The sequence below is a fragment of the Mytilus galloprovincialis genome, chromosome 11 (genome assembly GCF_965363235.1).
Source record: "Mytilus galloprovincialis chromosome 11, xbMytGall1.hap1.1, whole genome shotgun sequence".
Classification (NCBI taxonomy): Eukaryota; Metazoa; Mollusca; class Bivalvia; order Mytilida; family Mytilidae; genus Mytilus; species Mytilus galloprovincialis.
Window position 1 is genome coordinate 70136264 of NC_134848.1, and position 16982 is coordinate 70153245.

At 33.1% G+C, this 16982-nt stretch overlaps 1 protein-coding gene across 1 annotated transcript; it reads right to left on the minus strand.

Moving 5' to 3' along the window:
- Window positions 1-6860: 6860 nt before the first annotated feature.
- On the minus strand, window positions 6861-15569 carry LOC143052718 (sulfotransferase 1C4-like). The gene is made up of 6 exons (XM_076225816.1): window positions 15369-15569; window positions 12964-13124; window positions 12095-12418; window positions 11246-11349; window positions 10004-10172; window positions 6861-7364 (listed from the first exon to the last, which is right to left on the minus strand). Exons 1-6 carry the CDS (start codon window positions 15374-15376, stop codon window positions 7240-7242), a joined length of 891 nt encoding a protein of 296 aa, XP_076081931.1. The 5' UTR covers window positions 15377-15569; the 3' UTR covers window positions 6861-7239.
- Between the last annotated feature and the right edge of the window lie 1413 nt (window positions 15570-16982).

Genomic DNA, 16982 nt, shown 5'->3' on the forward strand with positions numbered 1-16982 from the left:
GTATTAAACTCCAGTAGGTAGGAGCACCAGTACACGGAGTATTACTAATTTAAGATTATAAACTAGAACATACATCTAAAAATTAGGAGGGGCAATGTACATCGTGAATATGAATTTACAAGAATAAAACTTTTTCTGACCTATTTTTTTAAAAAAAATTGCAATTTCTGTTTTGAAATCGATTTTTTTTACTAAAAATTCAGTGATGATCTTTTAAAAATCTGTTTATTAACATTTTTGGAATATGATTTTTAACATTATGAAATAGTTTCTTTTTTTGCCACGGTCTCATTTAATTTTAAGGAAGACTATTAACAGATAAATAGCATATATATCTCTTGATCTGGATCCGATGGTACTGAGTTTGATACAGTGTTTAGTCTGTACCTAAATAAAATGTTCTAGATGGCACAGGAAAAATGAGCCACAAGTTAAAATATAAAAATGAAGTTATTCCTCTTTTACTGACTTTCTCCCATCATGTATGTTCTTAAAATTATATTTAATTATCAATGCACAGGATTCACATTTTTTTCTTTTTTGCTGAATGGTTGAAGTTATATTTCCTTGTTCAAGGGAAGAAGATAGTGTGCAATGAACAAGTTAAGTGTTATTATTTTAAAGAGGGATCCGATCTAGTCATGTTATATAATACTAGATCATACAGTACATGTAACAACACATCTCGATTGCTTTGTCAATGTAACTAGTATGTAGTTAACAAAGCTACATATTGCAGAGTCTCCTGTTTCAATGTTTATCCAATGCTAGCTCTGACTCAAACAAGAGAAATTTCCACTTTACAATTGTTTATTGGCCCGCTGTGCTTTTCTTAATTTTCAGTGTCAGGAACGTCAAAGCCACCTACTAGTATTTACAATCCATGGATGTATAACTTCCAACAAACAGGAGGAAGCATAACGAAAGTCGGTCAATTATGCACTAGGGAGTGATAATCCGGTAGTTTCTTAATACCTTTTTCGCTGAGCGGAGCGAGTCAAATACACCACACTTAAATTCTAGCTTACATGTAGCTACACCGCTGGTATTTCATAGATTTTGGTACTGATATGACCGCTGTAAAAATATCCGAGAAAAATATATCTAGAAATGAGTCAAAAAAAAAAGTATCTGTATCTGTGATTTCCTTAACTTCCAGTTCAAGAGGATACCGGTATATTAAGGTAACACAAAACAAAGATTTTTTTACTTCCAATCACTAACCTTTAAAATGCTGTAACTTTCTTATGAATGCATACAAAATAATAAAAGAGGTATATATAAATAGATAAAAGATTTAACTTTTAAATGAATGCAATATTTTTATTATGTAATCATTATATAATCAATTATTATGTAATTAGTGGCAAAATCTCGGTCAGTTCACATGAACGAATTTAGCTCTTTCATCTCTTTAACTATACAGAAAACTTTAACGAAATCTTAATCAACACAGCATGGGCTTCAAAACTTTATATCAAATTGTCTCTATGGTATTTCATTCTCTCATAAATCTCTAATTAGTGTGAACATCCTTACCACATAAAAGAAGATAATGCTTAATTAGGTGTAAAATTTGTTCTATACATTTTATCTGAAATCTGAGACACCCTTTTGTAGATAATGGCCATAGGAACAACATATAATAAAATCAATCCTCTAGAAATACCTATGAGGAAGCTAATTTCAATTGAAAGTGGAAATTTGAGGAAAAATATTTTAGACACAGTTAACATTAAAATTGGTTACATAATTGTTGCATCATACTAACATTTCATTTATTTGAAAGAGTAATCTGTTAGCTATCCATAACTACCACTTTTATAAATTTTCAAGCATTATTAAGAAAGTTACAGCATTTTAAAACTTGGGAGTTGGAGTTATAAAATCTTTGTATTGTGCTACCTTAAAGGGACCAAATCAGAATGGAAATGGGGAATATGCCAAAGAGACAAAAAAAAAAAAAAAACGACCAACTAGCAGACAACAACCGAAGGTCACCAATGGGTCTTCAACGCAGCGAGAAAAACCCGCACCCGAAGGTGGTCCTCAGTCGGTAGGCAAATCTCTTTAGTGTACATGTACATACTGAAGTCGTCATTATTGAAAACCAATATATTATCTGAATATCTAAAAGTGTTATTAGATTTTAAATCAGATGTTGTTTCGATGGGTCTTTGCTGATTTTAGTCATACATTGTAACTCGTAACAATACAGAAACAGATCCGCAATAAGTGGTGCACAGTTAGTCCCCACGAAAATTCCGATAATTTTACATTTTACAGAATCTCCATAGAGAACAAAAATGTTATCTAATAAAAATTCAAAGGGAGTTATAGTGTGAAAACAGGTCCAATTGACATAGTTCTTTTGTTTGTTGTTACTAAAAATTCATCTAAAAGAGATTGAACATATGTATTCGCATTTCGACTTTTTAAATGTCCATTTATTAATCAGGTGTGTGAATTATTTTAGGCAAAGTGGTCCATAGGGTAGGGAAATCAAAAATTTGAACAGATTCGAAATCACTTATATAACTATGCAATTTAACAAGTACTTCCAACGAATTCTTTTCTTTTACACTCCTAAAGTAAATAATTTCACTATTTTCAAAGGCCATATTTGAACAAAAATATTACCAAGTATGTGATTGAACCAAGTATGCGATTGAACCAAGTATACTAGCTATAAGTATAATAGATAGTTAAGTAGTTGAACAATTTCTTGATGACGAAATAAATCTATATTTGTAAGGATTTTGTGCAGCTTCGGAAGCCATTACATATAGTTAGAACTTTCATTGTAGTTAGTTCTGCTTGTAAAAAGGTAGCTAAAAGTGTATGTTTGTTACTGTAATATATGTCATTTTCCAAAAATGGAGTCAATTGGAATGTTGGTGGATTGGTGACCTCCTTTTTAAGTACCTCAATGTAAAATTTACGTCAAACAATAATGATATTGCTATCAGCCCAGGGGCGGATGCAGGAATTTTCGAAAGGGGGGTGCTAACCCAGGGCAAAGGGGGGGGGGGGGGTGCAAAACATATGTCCCGATACAAATGCATTGATCGGCAAAAATAAAGGGGGGGTGCGCACCCCCGGAACCCCCCCCCCCTCTGGATCCGCCACTGCAGCCTTATCAGTCCGGACACATAATACTTACATGTATATCATCCATGTTCCTTACCGAATAAAAAAGAAAGAATCTAATGATTTCTATTCAGCTTTTTTTCGTTGTATCCATTTAGAGCAGTAAGGATGGAGTGAGTCGTTGATGATGTTACGACACTTATTCCATTTCAGAATTGACTGAGGACGATATTTAGGTTCTTGAAGCCCCGGTCACACATTAACGTATAGCGCGAACGGACGCTGAACGGATACATTTCCGTTTCATGTCCGTTCAGTGTCCACCTTATCCGTGACGTCTATTCTGTCCGATGGAAAATTTTGAGCATGTTAAAAATTTTGAACGGACGTTCAACGGATGATGTGTCCATTGTACACCCGGTACGTTTAATGGATGAAATGGTTGTTAACCGTATGTGAAACGGACTTCTACCGGACGTATACCGGATAAAACAGACGATGAACGGATGTGAAACGGGTACCTGCCGATAAAAAAGATTCGAGTCAGAAATGCCAATAATAGGTATGTCAGATTTTTGAGTGTCATGAATGCTCATTCTTCGTTATTGATCTCAGAGTAAGAAGACGTCTTCACTATCAATCAGCTCTTATTCAGGCCAGAACATACCCTTTGGCGGAATTTTGAAGAACAAACCAAAACCAGTTTACATGGAAACTTTTTGAATATTTCTGCGATTTACATATATTATCATTGTCGCCTTTAATCTTTCCGCACATCTTGTTTATCCGTGTCATCCGGTAGGCATCCGTTAGATGTCCGTTTTATGCGGTACTCGTCCGTCGGATGTACGTTCGGCCTCCGTTCTGTCCGGTACGTTTCTGTTTTTTTGTACTTTGCATATCCTGTGTGTGCCCGTTATTTATTCGTTTCGCAACCGTTTTATTTGGTCAGTACATCAACGGACTCCCAACAGATAACAGTTTTGTCAACGAAAAACTTATTTTTTCATCCGTTTGGTGTCCGTTCACTAATTAGCGACAACAAGCGTCAAGAAGCGACAACAAGCGTCAACAAGCGACAACAAGAATTATTTTAGCGACAAGAAGCGACAAGAAGACTATTTAGCGACAAGAAAACATTTTTGTTTTATTAGATATAAAGAAATTTGTATTTAATGTTTTTATTTTAAATATACGAGCAGATAATTATGTCTAATTAAAATGTTTTATTATATAGATAGACATTTTTAGAGTGTAAGACTAATATTGCAGGGTAAAACTTCCCTTATTATTTCCTTTGCCCAAGAGGAAACCCCTTTTCCCAAGGGATTCAGTTTGACACGGCGATGTGACAAAATAAGTGCGTTTCAATATTTACCCTTGCCCAAGGGAATATCATGACCAGACGTGTCCACTATAGTATAGTATAATTATAATACTTCTAATATGCATTTATCAAGTTCGAGTCGTAACCTTTTTTTGCCTTGCCCAAAAGGAAATTGAAACCCTGTTGTCGCTTCTTGTCGCTTGTTGACGCTTCTTGTCGCTAAAATTCTTGTTGTCGCTAATTAGTGAGACCGTCCGTTCGTGTTACCGCTAAAAATAATGTTATCTCTCGGTCACGAACGATGTTAAGGTCTCTTGATATAACATGGGAACAGAAAGGTTTAAAGAATTAGTAAAGGAAAGAACATGATCAATATATATTTTTCTGTCATTATATCTATGGTAAAATATGTACACAGGCTTAACAAGTTGGACACAGGGTTACTTTATGATGCTTATGTTTGTAATAAAATTTTAGATGCAGAAAACATTAATTGTTGGTATTCATCTATGAAATATGTACTTCAATCACTTGATATACAAAATTTAGATACAAAGCTCAATAAATTAATTAAATTTGTAAAATGTAAACTTTGTAATAGTTTCAAAACATTTTGGTTGGTCAAAAGATCTGAAACCTTATCACAAGGTAATAGCAAATTAGAGAATTATTTCAACCTCAAGACTGACTTTGTAAAGGAGGCCTATTTATCAATTAAAGATTTAATGTATAAGAAGAGCTATATGTAAAATGAGAATAAGTGCTCATGATCTTAAAATTGAGAAAGATAGATATAATAAAAAATACATAGAGAGAACTCAACGTCTATGTCATCATTGCTTATCACATGGATCAAATTCTATTGAAGATGAGACCCATTTTACAGTAAATTGTCCATTATATGATGAACAGAGGAAATTATTATATGATAAAGCTACAACTTTTTGTACTAATTTTAAAGAACTACCTAATGATAAGAAATATTTCTGGCTGTTCACAAATGAGCATTTACCAACTCTCATGTGCCTAGGAAATTACATTATTAAAGGGTTAGAAATAAGATCCAGATGTAAACAAAATATATGAAGTAATTTAGTATTTTATTGTTATAAGATTTAATATAATAGTTATATAAAACACGTGTTGTGTTAGGCTCTGATCCTGTTCATAACGTTAAAGTATGTATTAGTTTTCTGTTTTGCTTTTTCCAATCATATTGTGTTGTGTTGTAAAATGATGCCCTTTATGGGTTCTTGATTAGATTAATAAAATTCTTATCTTATCTTATCTTATCTTATGTACTAGTATGTGAAAATTAACCGATCTAGCTGCTTTGATCTGTTTGGTATTAACATATATTTGAAGAAACATTGCTGATATAAGAATAAGAAAAGTTCAGTAATAAGTTGAAACGAGATGATTTCAATTTTGAAATTCAACATTTCATCACCTAGCAACAATGCTTCAACAGGTCCCGCCTATTGAATGTATATTGTTCAACTGTAACGGTATTGAAGCGCTAGTGCTGTTTCCAAATTTTTTATTTAACGTCCTCGCTTTCTGGTAACAGAAAAAAAGTAAAATCACAAAAATACTGAACGTAGGGGGAAATCATTTCGGAAAGTCCATAATCACATGGCAAAATCAAATAACAAAACGCATCAAAAACGAATGAACAAGAACTGTCATATTCCTGACTTGGTACAGGCATTTTCAAATGTAGAAAATGGTGGATTGAACCTGGTTTTATAGTGCTAAACCTCTCACTTGTACGACAGTCGCATCAAATTTAATAATATTGATAATGATGCGTGAACAAAACAAACAGACACAATAGGTAACAATGCCATAAATAAAGGTACAAAGTCTTGATTGACCCAAGGTTATATCAAAGAACGTCTCATCTTTTTGCGATGTACTATACTATCTGGTATGACTCAGTATTTTATTATCCAGTGAAAGGGTTTTCGGTCTTGGGCGTTCCTGGTGCAGGTGGGTCCTGCGATTCTTAACAGTGGTGTTTTCATTTCACTACCTTTGTATTTATAGTTTTAATTTGTACTTGATCGTCAAAATTGCACACTATATAGTGCATGTACTATAAAAAATTTGAATTTTTGAAATACTAAGGCTTTTCTACCTCAGGCATAGATCACCTTACCTGTATTTGGCAAAACTTTTAGGAATTTTGGTTCTCAATGCTCTTCAACTTCGTACTTTATTTGGCCTTTTTAACTTTTTTGGATTCGAGCGTCACTGATGAGTCTTTTGTAGACGAAACGCGCGTTTGGCGTATATACTAAATTTAGTCCTGGTATCTATGATGAGTTTATCTACACAATCAATAAAACAACAAAGTTTATGTTGGCGCATTTGTGAAATTAAAATCAACTGCAACATTTTTCATGCTGGCGTATTATGAATTTACGCTTCAAAACAGAACACAAACTAACGAAAATTAAGTTTTAACAATGACGTTTCAATGTTTCTTGCTCTCTGGTCGGATTGTTGTCACTTTGACATATTCAACGGTTCAACTTTCAATTCTATTTTCTATGTACGACTTAAATATTCAAATCAAGAAAAACAGTAGTGCTATACCTATATGATTTATTATAACAAAAAGGATTATTTGGATAAACTCCCCCCCCCCCAGTATATACATATGATATAAAAAAAGAAGATGTGGTACGATTGCCAATGAGACAACTGTTCATAAGAGACCAAAATGACACAGAAATTAACAACTACAAATGTATAGGCCACCGTAAGGCCTATATATGATGCTGGTTATATTATATTATATTATATTATATTATAAATCAAATTTGACCAGAAGGTTCAAAAACAAAGTTAACATCGACGTTCTTCATTTCTTTTCTATATAATGCATCAAACTGTTCATTCTGGGAGACCGTAAACCAGTTTTTCCAGTCACCGAGTTTTCCTGAAAAAAAGATGTAATAGAATGATAGAAAATGGTTAGAATAATAGTTCAGGAGTTACTAGCGGACGTCCATCGATAGTTTTACTGTCGCAAATATCCATTTACCGGTATCCGATACGCATCAGTAAATCTTCAGGTAGACGTCCGCAAAGCTTCAAATACAATACACGTATCTTTTAATTCATCTCATTCAAAACGACTCAATTAAATTAGAATAAGGCCGCATTTCTTTCTAACCAAAACTTTGTTAACGTCGTGTCGCGTTTGTTGTTGTTTTCTAAACTCTACAAAAGTAGAAACAAATGCATCGTTTAATAAGTCTTTACTGACCCTGTTTTAACTTTCAATAATGCACGCAAATGCTGTTGGTAACTAGACTTTTTACAAATACTTCGTTTAATCAGGTTGAAGTAAGAAACACATATAGCGTTCGTACACACAAACGACAAACTGCAGACGCACTTTTATCGTTTGCATAGTTGGTCAACGTTTATTTAAACTTTGCAAACGTATGTTTGAAAGAAATGATGAAAACATGTGCGCGCTTAGCCGTTTGCATCGTTTGTGTTAGAAAGAAATGCACTCTCAAGCTAGGTTGTATATCCCAACAGAATGGAGTATACGAATTATGATAAAGTTCAATAACATATGGGAAATATACAATGATAATGTGAACAAATGGTCGGTATTTTGATCAGATTGTAAAGAAATAAAGACATGTCCAATGTTGGGACTTTATTTCAATAAAATTACTTACTTATACAAAATGCATTTACTAAGGCTTTTCTTCCTCAGGAATAGATTGCCTTAGCTGTATTTGGCAAAACTTTTAGGAATTTTTGGTCCTAAATGCTCTTCAACTTCGTACTTTATTTGGCCTTTCAATCATTTTTGATTCGAGCGTCACTGATGAGTCTTTTGTAGACGAAACGCGCGTCTAGCGTACATATCAAATTTTATTTCTGGTATCTATGATGAGTTTATTTGATAGAACACACAGTTTTAAAAACTCCTGCAGCATTGTAGAAAGTAAAATCACAAAAATACTGAACATCGAGGAAAACTCAAAACGGAAAGTCTCTAATCAGATGGCAAAATCAAAAGCGCATACACATTAAACGTATGGACAACAACTGTCTTATTCCTGTTACAAAACTTTAAAATTTTCGAAAGACTAAGGTATTTCTTATCATATTAATAGATTACTTTCGCCTTATTTGGCACAACTTTTTGAAATTTTTGATCCTCAATGCTCTTCAACTTTGTATTTGTTTGGGTTTTTAACTATTTTGATCTGAGCGTCACTGATGAGTCTTTGGAGACTAAACTCGCGTCTGGCGTATTGAATTATAATCCTGGTACCTTTGATAACTATTGTTACAGGTATTTTCTTAAGTACAAAAATGTGGATTAAACCTACTTTTATAGCTTGCTTAGAATTCTACTTTTGTATATTACCTTTTCGGAACAATGTAGACTTTCTCTCTGGATGTATTGTAATTGTATATTACCTGTTCGGAACAATGTAGACTTTCCCTCTGGATGTATATTACCTGTTCGGAACAATGCAGACTTTCCCTCTGGATGTATATTACCTTTTCGGAACAATGTAGACTTTCCTTCTGGATGTATATTACCTTTTCGGAACAATGTAGACTTTCCCTCTGGATGTATATTACCTTTTCGGAACAATGTAGACTTTCCCTCTGGATGTATATTACCTTTTCGGAACAATGTAGACTTTCCCTCTGGATGTATATTACCTTTTCGGAACAATGTAGACTTTCCCTCTGGATGTATATTACCTGTTCGGAACAATGTAGACTTTCCCTCTGGATGTATGTATGTATGTATGTTCCGTATCTCCCTCCTTTAGTAGGAGCACCACCATGGGTTATGGTGTAAAAAGGAAGACATTTAACACACTGTATCGGTACAGATTTAATGTGAGCATTTGCCTATCCAGTCTCCCAGCCTGGCCGTGACGGGTCTTACAACCAGAAAGTTAACCTTCCCCAAAACAATAAGTACAACGTAATAAGCATACGAACACATCCACTCACCTGACTAACTCATCCTCAAAAATATAAAAAATGCATAATATAAAAAAAAACATTATATACAAAATAAGGGATAAGATCACCCCGGATGCCGCACAAATGCCTAGACAACGAACGGGAAACCGGAGAGGACATACTTGGAATCCAAACCGATACCGCTAAATGCCCAGCTGTATTCCTGGTAGAGGAAAGCCGAAAATCCTATGATAAAGGATCTCGGAAAGAAACTACCGATCCATTAGGGGAACAGCTAAAACCCTCAGACATCAAATAGATTGGTCTGATAGTTTCCCACATGGAAACTACTAATGGATCCCCTTATATTACCTTTTCGGAACAATGTAGACTTTCCCTCTGGATGTATATTACCTTTTCGGAACAATGCAGACTTTCCCTCTGGATGTATATTACCTTTTCGGAACAATGTAGACTTTCCTTCTGGATGTATATTACCTTTTCGGAACAATGTAGACTTTCCCTCTGGATGTATATTACCTTTTCGGAACAATGTAGACTTTCCCTCTGGATGTATATTACCTTTTCGGAACAATGTAGACTTTCCCTCTGGATGTATATTACCTTTCCGGAACAATGTAGACTTTCCCTCTGGATGTATTGTAACTGTTATGTCGATCTTCTTATTCTTCAATTCATGAAATGAACATTTCTTTACCACTTCTTTTATGAAGGTATCGTCATATGGAACCTCTAGAAAATCTGCCAGTCTAGTGGTATGTTTTATTGGATCCTGGAATACATATATTACAAGTTACGTTATATATTTGAGCCTTGAAGAATCGTTGGGGTGTTACATGTAAAAAGTAGAGTTCGTAATTGAACTTTTCTCTTAAGCCACTCGATGACAATAGACAACTTTCGAGTTCGTTGCAAATCCGCCGAAAACGTTGGTTTTAATGAACATCATTCGTGCGTTTAGGGGCGGCGTCACTTCCGTTCCTTTGTTGAGCGATTGGTGGGAAAATTGAGAATGCTATATTGCATTATTATATAATTTTGAAATTAAATTCTTACAATTGATATTCAACACTGCTACCATAAGGGAATTGTGATTAGGTACCTACAGAACAAATATTATTTCTAGTTTATTCTGCACAATGACGATTACTAAGACGCTTGATGAAAGTTAAAGGTGCAAGGATACAGGCGACCCCCTTATCTGATAAATGCCGCCACAAAGGTGCGCATAGTTGACGTGTGGTCTATTGCACTCAGTTACGGTTTACTTCAAGTGTTTTATTACTCGTTTTCTATATTTCTACATATAAATTTTGAAAGAAGGAAAACGATTGAGTATCGGCAGGTCAGTGTCAATACGAAACGAATAAAGGCTCTAAAGGGTCTGTGTTGCTCATTTTGATCTATGTTGATAAAAAAATAACAACTCACGAATATTCTAAACTAACATGTTATTTGTGACCTTATGTATAGCTTTTACAGTTTCTATATACCTATCTTTCTATTATAGGAGAAGACTTTACTAAGTCGAAACAATTGTGTCTAATCCATATATTATTTTTTAACATTAAAATATGTTTAAACTATCTATTATAGTTTTCGAAATAATTATTGGTAAACATTCTAAAATACGTCATTTTAAAAGTTGTATAACTATCTATGTATAATTGACTCTATGCAATCATGCTGCAATGTACTAAATGATAATCCCGTTTATGTACAAGATTATATTTTACAAGTATTGTGTTAAAGAAAAAACACCACTAGTATACTAAATAAGCACGCGAGTTTACTTTTATTGTGTTTATCAAATTAAGATGTTCCACATAAAAAAGAAATACGTACCAACCACATATCCTCATAAAGAACTTGGCATATGTTTGCTTTTTTATGTTTAATTGCATCTATATATTGCTTAGCATGATTAAACCAACCTCCATATATATCATCTGGAAAATAAGATTAAACATATTGCAATAATTTAATTTTGAATGTAACGCGTCTTCTGATTGGCTGACGATATTTTTTTATCAGCCCATAGACATAATTTAGTAATGTGACCGTGACGTCATCAACGTTTTTTCATGGTTTTCTACGGTTTGAAATGGAATTTAGAATTAAATTATAAGAAATGACTGTAATATTTTTTCTGTCTATTCGAAATAACATAAAAAAATGTGGTGCACACTGTCAAATAACCCGCTACGCGCGTTATTCAGTGTGCACCAAATTTTTTATGTTATTTCTTCATAGACAGAAATTAATTACAGTCATTCCTTAAATGTACTGTACGACATGACCAACTAGTTTAGCTGAAAATAAATAACTTGTCATGGAAACTACCTTACTATTCTAGAGTTCCTTCGAGTTGTGACTTTTTTTTTATCTATTGTTGCCTCTATTTATTCTAGTTTTTATTTGGTTATGTTCATATATGTAAATGAACATTAAAAATATGATGGATTTGCGTTTTTGAACATGTTAATTTTTAACTGGAATGGCAGTTTTATTACCGTCGATATATAGAAAGTATCCCTTTTTAATCTCCAATCTTCGTTATGTTCGCTGCATCTGTTACTTTTTTATAGTTTGTATACTGACGACAATCGCAAGTAATAGCAAATACTAAAATATGATTTGTCCGTTTAAAATTTAGGAAAATTAAAAAACAAAGAGATATTTAAAACAAAATACCATTTAAAACAAATTTGTCGAAGTATTCATTCCATGTCATGTCAGGCCATCCTATTTTTCCATGTAGAAAATTGTACATGGACACATCTCTGTCTTTTGGGTTTCGACTCACGTAAATAATTTTGGCGCCTTTGTTAATATGTGCTGTTGGCAGACATTCAAATGGTAGATGAGACTGTAGAAGTCTTTGTTCCGACATTGCTTCTGCGAATTTGTAATCTTCTGGCCATTCTAACTGTAGATTTAGAGATGTCCAGTGCTTTGTGTTGTACTCTGTTGTCTGATTTAAGAGCATCGAAGTTATTTCATGTATCCAATGTGTTCCTGCAAATAAATGTGTAAAAATTATAAATGCTACAATAACCTATGTTAACAGTTTTCAAATCACAGGGTAAATACCTTTTAATCATCATTCCACAATTTTATCATTTTGTTTCTTAGCAGCATTCCAGAATATCAAAATTTGAAACTCAAAACGTTTAAAATTTGCAATCACCAAAAAAAAAATGTCCTCAACGACATTACACATTAAGATATATGTTGACATATCCATTGACATGATTCGAGACTCCGTTCAGGCACATGGCGGTGTTCAGCTATTAATTTTGACTTACATACTTACGGGTTTTATGATATTGTAATGCATGACATTTCTTATTATGTATAATTTTATATCAGTCCACATTGTTTGTGTGATTGCAAACGTGAGTTTTTTCTACTTTAATTCTATAAATTATAATAATTACAATGCATGTATGTTTCATTATTATACGTTATTTTGATAGGCTAACAGCAATCTAGCTAGTTCTTTTAAAGAACACATCTAATTATGCCATACATCGGTTTGTTAAGTCTTAAAGATTTTTAACCTGCTTTATAACAGGAAGCCAGGATGACGTCATCATCTCTTGAATTAAAATCTTTCATCTGCTGTAACCTTTTACCAACATCTCCAACCATACTAGGAAGAGGGAAATATCTCCATCCATTGTACTCTATAAGTGGCCATATACCAAATTTATCATCCAAACTACAAGTGAAAACAATAACCTGATTTCATATCATTGTGCTCTATACTGCTATAAGTGGCCATATACCAAATTTTTCGTTCAAACTAAAAGTGAAAACAATAACTTGATATCATGTCAGTCTGTCCTGAAATAACATCACTGTTAACGGTACCATCTGATAATTGTGTATGTCAGACGCTTTTTCCGTCCAACAAGACTCATGAGAGATGCTCAAATAAAAAAGTTCAAAGGTCGTATCAACATGATAAAGTTCTAAATAGAAGTTCTATAATGTAACGTGGCTACGAGCATGCGTTAAATATTTTTTTTGATTCACTAATATATATATTTTTTCAAAGGCTAGCAATGCTAACACACAGCACTATTATTAAGTTTCATCAATTCTTATCGAGGGAGTGTCTACTTTATCATTTATCAGTAGAAAATGTGTTGTTTTTATTTTAAATGCAAACTTATGTCTCAAACTTGTTGCATTAATTAGTGTACTCGCCCACATATCAACCAAATTGCATCACACACACACACACCTTCCAATTAAATTAAAGTGTTCCGAAATGTATTGTTTTTAGTTTAATGAGCTTTGCGGTATTGTATTTAGTTTCTCAGTGATATGCATGTATAAATAAGCTGTTTGCAGTGTTAAGTATCCATACAACTAGTACATAATAAGATAACAGCACGTTTTACTTACATACTTCGAACATATAAAATAAAAGAGTATCTTCAGATTGATATTGGTTAGACACCGCACATTAAACTTTTCTACATTATAGATTTGCTATTTTACTTATTTTAAAGGACTTTGATCGTCTGTTGCATTTTGTGTTGTCTTTGATAAAATGTTGCTTTTAATTTAGTGGATATAAAGCCGATCTTTAAAAATGTCTTTTGAATAGTTTAATGTGTATACTGCAATCAGTTTAATTTGTACTTGTGTGAGCTTATGAATATACAAGTATAAAATATAGAATTGTGATCACTAATAAGACAACCTAATAACGTGTATGTCAATTGCTCGTCATCATGCCTTCAGTGATGTACAAAATCGTCACCACATTGAAAACTCTAAAATGACTCAGACATAACAATATATAAAAGAAGGTAGTAATGCCCTTTAATTTCAGGCGTCAAACAATCATTTTCGGCTACCGTTAGCGTCAAATTGGTTAAATTTTACCGTGATTCGTCAAAATTTCCTGATCGTGATTCGACAGAGGTCTCAAATAATTATCATTACTGTCATTTTTGGAAAAAAATTGACGTGATTCGTTAAAATCAGTCGCTGTTTTAATCGCCAAAAAAGTATATATTTTCCGTTATACACCAAAAATTACCGTTTGTCATTTGGCAAGAAGTTTTACCGTTCTTCGTTAGGAAGGTACCCTCATTACGACCCTCATAAAGCAATTCAAATGAAAAGGAAAATGAACGGCCTGATGTATTTATAAAACAGCAACCAAAAACAAGTATGATGTAAATTGACAAACGAGAAACACTGCATTAAGGGCAAACCAATTTGAGTGAGGCAGAACAAAACAGAATGTATCAGGAATAAGCCGTTGTTTGAAAATCTCACTTTCCTGAAAAAGTGAATTATAAGAACAGGTTAACTATTAAACACAGTTGAAAAGGAATAGACAATTCAGATTGATAAAAAGCAAAACATACCAAAGCATTGGTGCATGCAGTTCACCTTATAGCGCAAACAGTTCTACCCTATTAACGTTTCTGATAGTCTTGCTGTAAAAAAAAACTGATTTTAATAGTTCTACCCTTTGTTACTGGACCTGAACGATCTTTTTTTCATTTTACAGATTCTCACCGTTCTACTGTAAAACTGATTCTGATAGTTCTACCTTAAAACAGGTTTGGACAGTTCTATCCAATATATGAGTCTTATACTTATACGGTAGAACTTATCCGGATAGTTCAATCTATTTAATTGGAACCCCCCTGATTTCTCCTTGACCAATGCTTTATAAGTGAGCCTATAGATTCGATAGGTCTGAATGAAATAAGCTGTTCTCAAATGTGGATTAATTAAAAGAAATTTGTGTTTAATTAGTGAAACAAAAATGTAAAACAATATATCTTACTGTAAATAAAGCCGTGTTAGCAAGGTTGTGTTTTAAAAGAAGGTGACGCTGAATAATGCTGTCATTCGATGTAAGCGACACATTTTTGTGTTACAAATAATTAATACTATACGTACCGTACCCCATTTAAAATACTAAGTGACTTACCTGGTCATTATACTACGAGATAATTAATGAAATTCAATTAATGTACTTTAAAGTGAACACTATCTGCGGAATATTATAAAAATATAAACATTTGAATAATATCACTTCATCAATGTGAACGGATTAATATCTTATATTTGTCAAATCCAGTAGTGTATTTGTTTTTATCGAGAATACGTTTGAATATTTATAACGTAGAAAATGGTGAAACAGATATATGTGTCAATCTATAAAAAGAAGCGGGTTGATTGACCGGGTTACCGTCCCCCCTTACAATATGACAACCGGGTTGTTTCCCTCATGATATTAAAGTATTTGTTACTGCAATAATGCATTCAAAGGAATTTAAATCTTTGATTATTTTCAAACAAAGCCTCGCTTGATAATTAAAATTATGGAATTTCTATTTATTAAACGTGAACAGATGTTTAAACATAGACATGATAGACGATTGTAATAATGTCAAGGTTGGGGACTTACGTTACAAAATCTATATTTAAAAGCTACAGGTGAAACAAAATTAATGTGCTTTATAGTAGAAGCAAATTGATTAAATACCAAAGTATTTAAAAACGAAACAAATTTGGTATTATACATGTTATACTAGTGAGTGATAACATGTGTGTTTGTTGCACATTGCAGGTGAATTAGAATATTACATAATCCTTTCTAGTCTTTCATATTTGCTAAATATTTGTCTATATGTCCTATGGTTTTTCTTTGATACACACACATATATATATATATATATTTTTACGTGGCCTCTTTTTAGAAGATATACAAACAAAGCATATGGAAAAGCGGCAAGAGGACTAGGTAAACTTCTAATTTACAGTCTGCAGAGGATATACCTAGAAAACTATAGACTATATTCTTTTTATACTTTAAACGACAAAATTATATTATGTCTGTACCCCTGTGACGTTTACATTCTGACGTCAAACGTGCGATTATACGTCAGAGTTAATGTTAATCTAAACCATTCGGTGCAAGTACTTAAAATCTTTCAATCTTTTATGCTTATGGGTTGATTTAACATAGTTTTTTACATAAATAAAATTTTAAAAATACGGAAGCAATGAATGAGGTTGTTAAATTTGATATAATGACTTGTTGTGCTTCTTTGTTAACTATTTGTTCGTTTTATTGTGATTAAGATTATAACACAATGTTGACAGCTGTACCCCTTATTTTGACATTTATACCCATTATGTGAGTTTGTTTTGTTCACCATCGTTGTCAATATAATGGAATTTGATGCGACTGTCGTAGAAGTGATTAAGCGCTATAAAGCCAGATTCAATCCGCCATTTTCTACATAAAAAAATGCCTGTACCAAGTCAGGAATACATTATATGACAGTTTTTATCAATTCGTTTGATGTGTTTGAGCTTTTGATTTTGCCATTTGAGTTAGACTTATATCTAGAAATTGACTATGAGGGTCGGTAAAAACCAAAACTGTACGACAACAGTGATGATTTCAGCTTCCCAATTGTGACCTTTTCATTTTTAAACCAATATTTCCAAATGATGAAGTTGAAATCATAACTTCCTAAATTTTACGGACGCCACCACGAGTTGGTTGACCGTTATGGAATATCTGTTATAATGA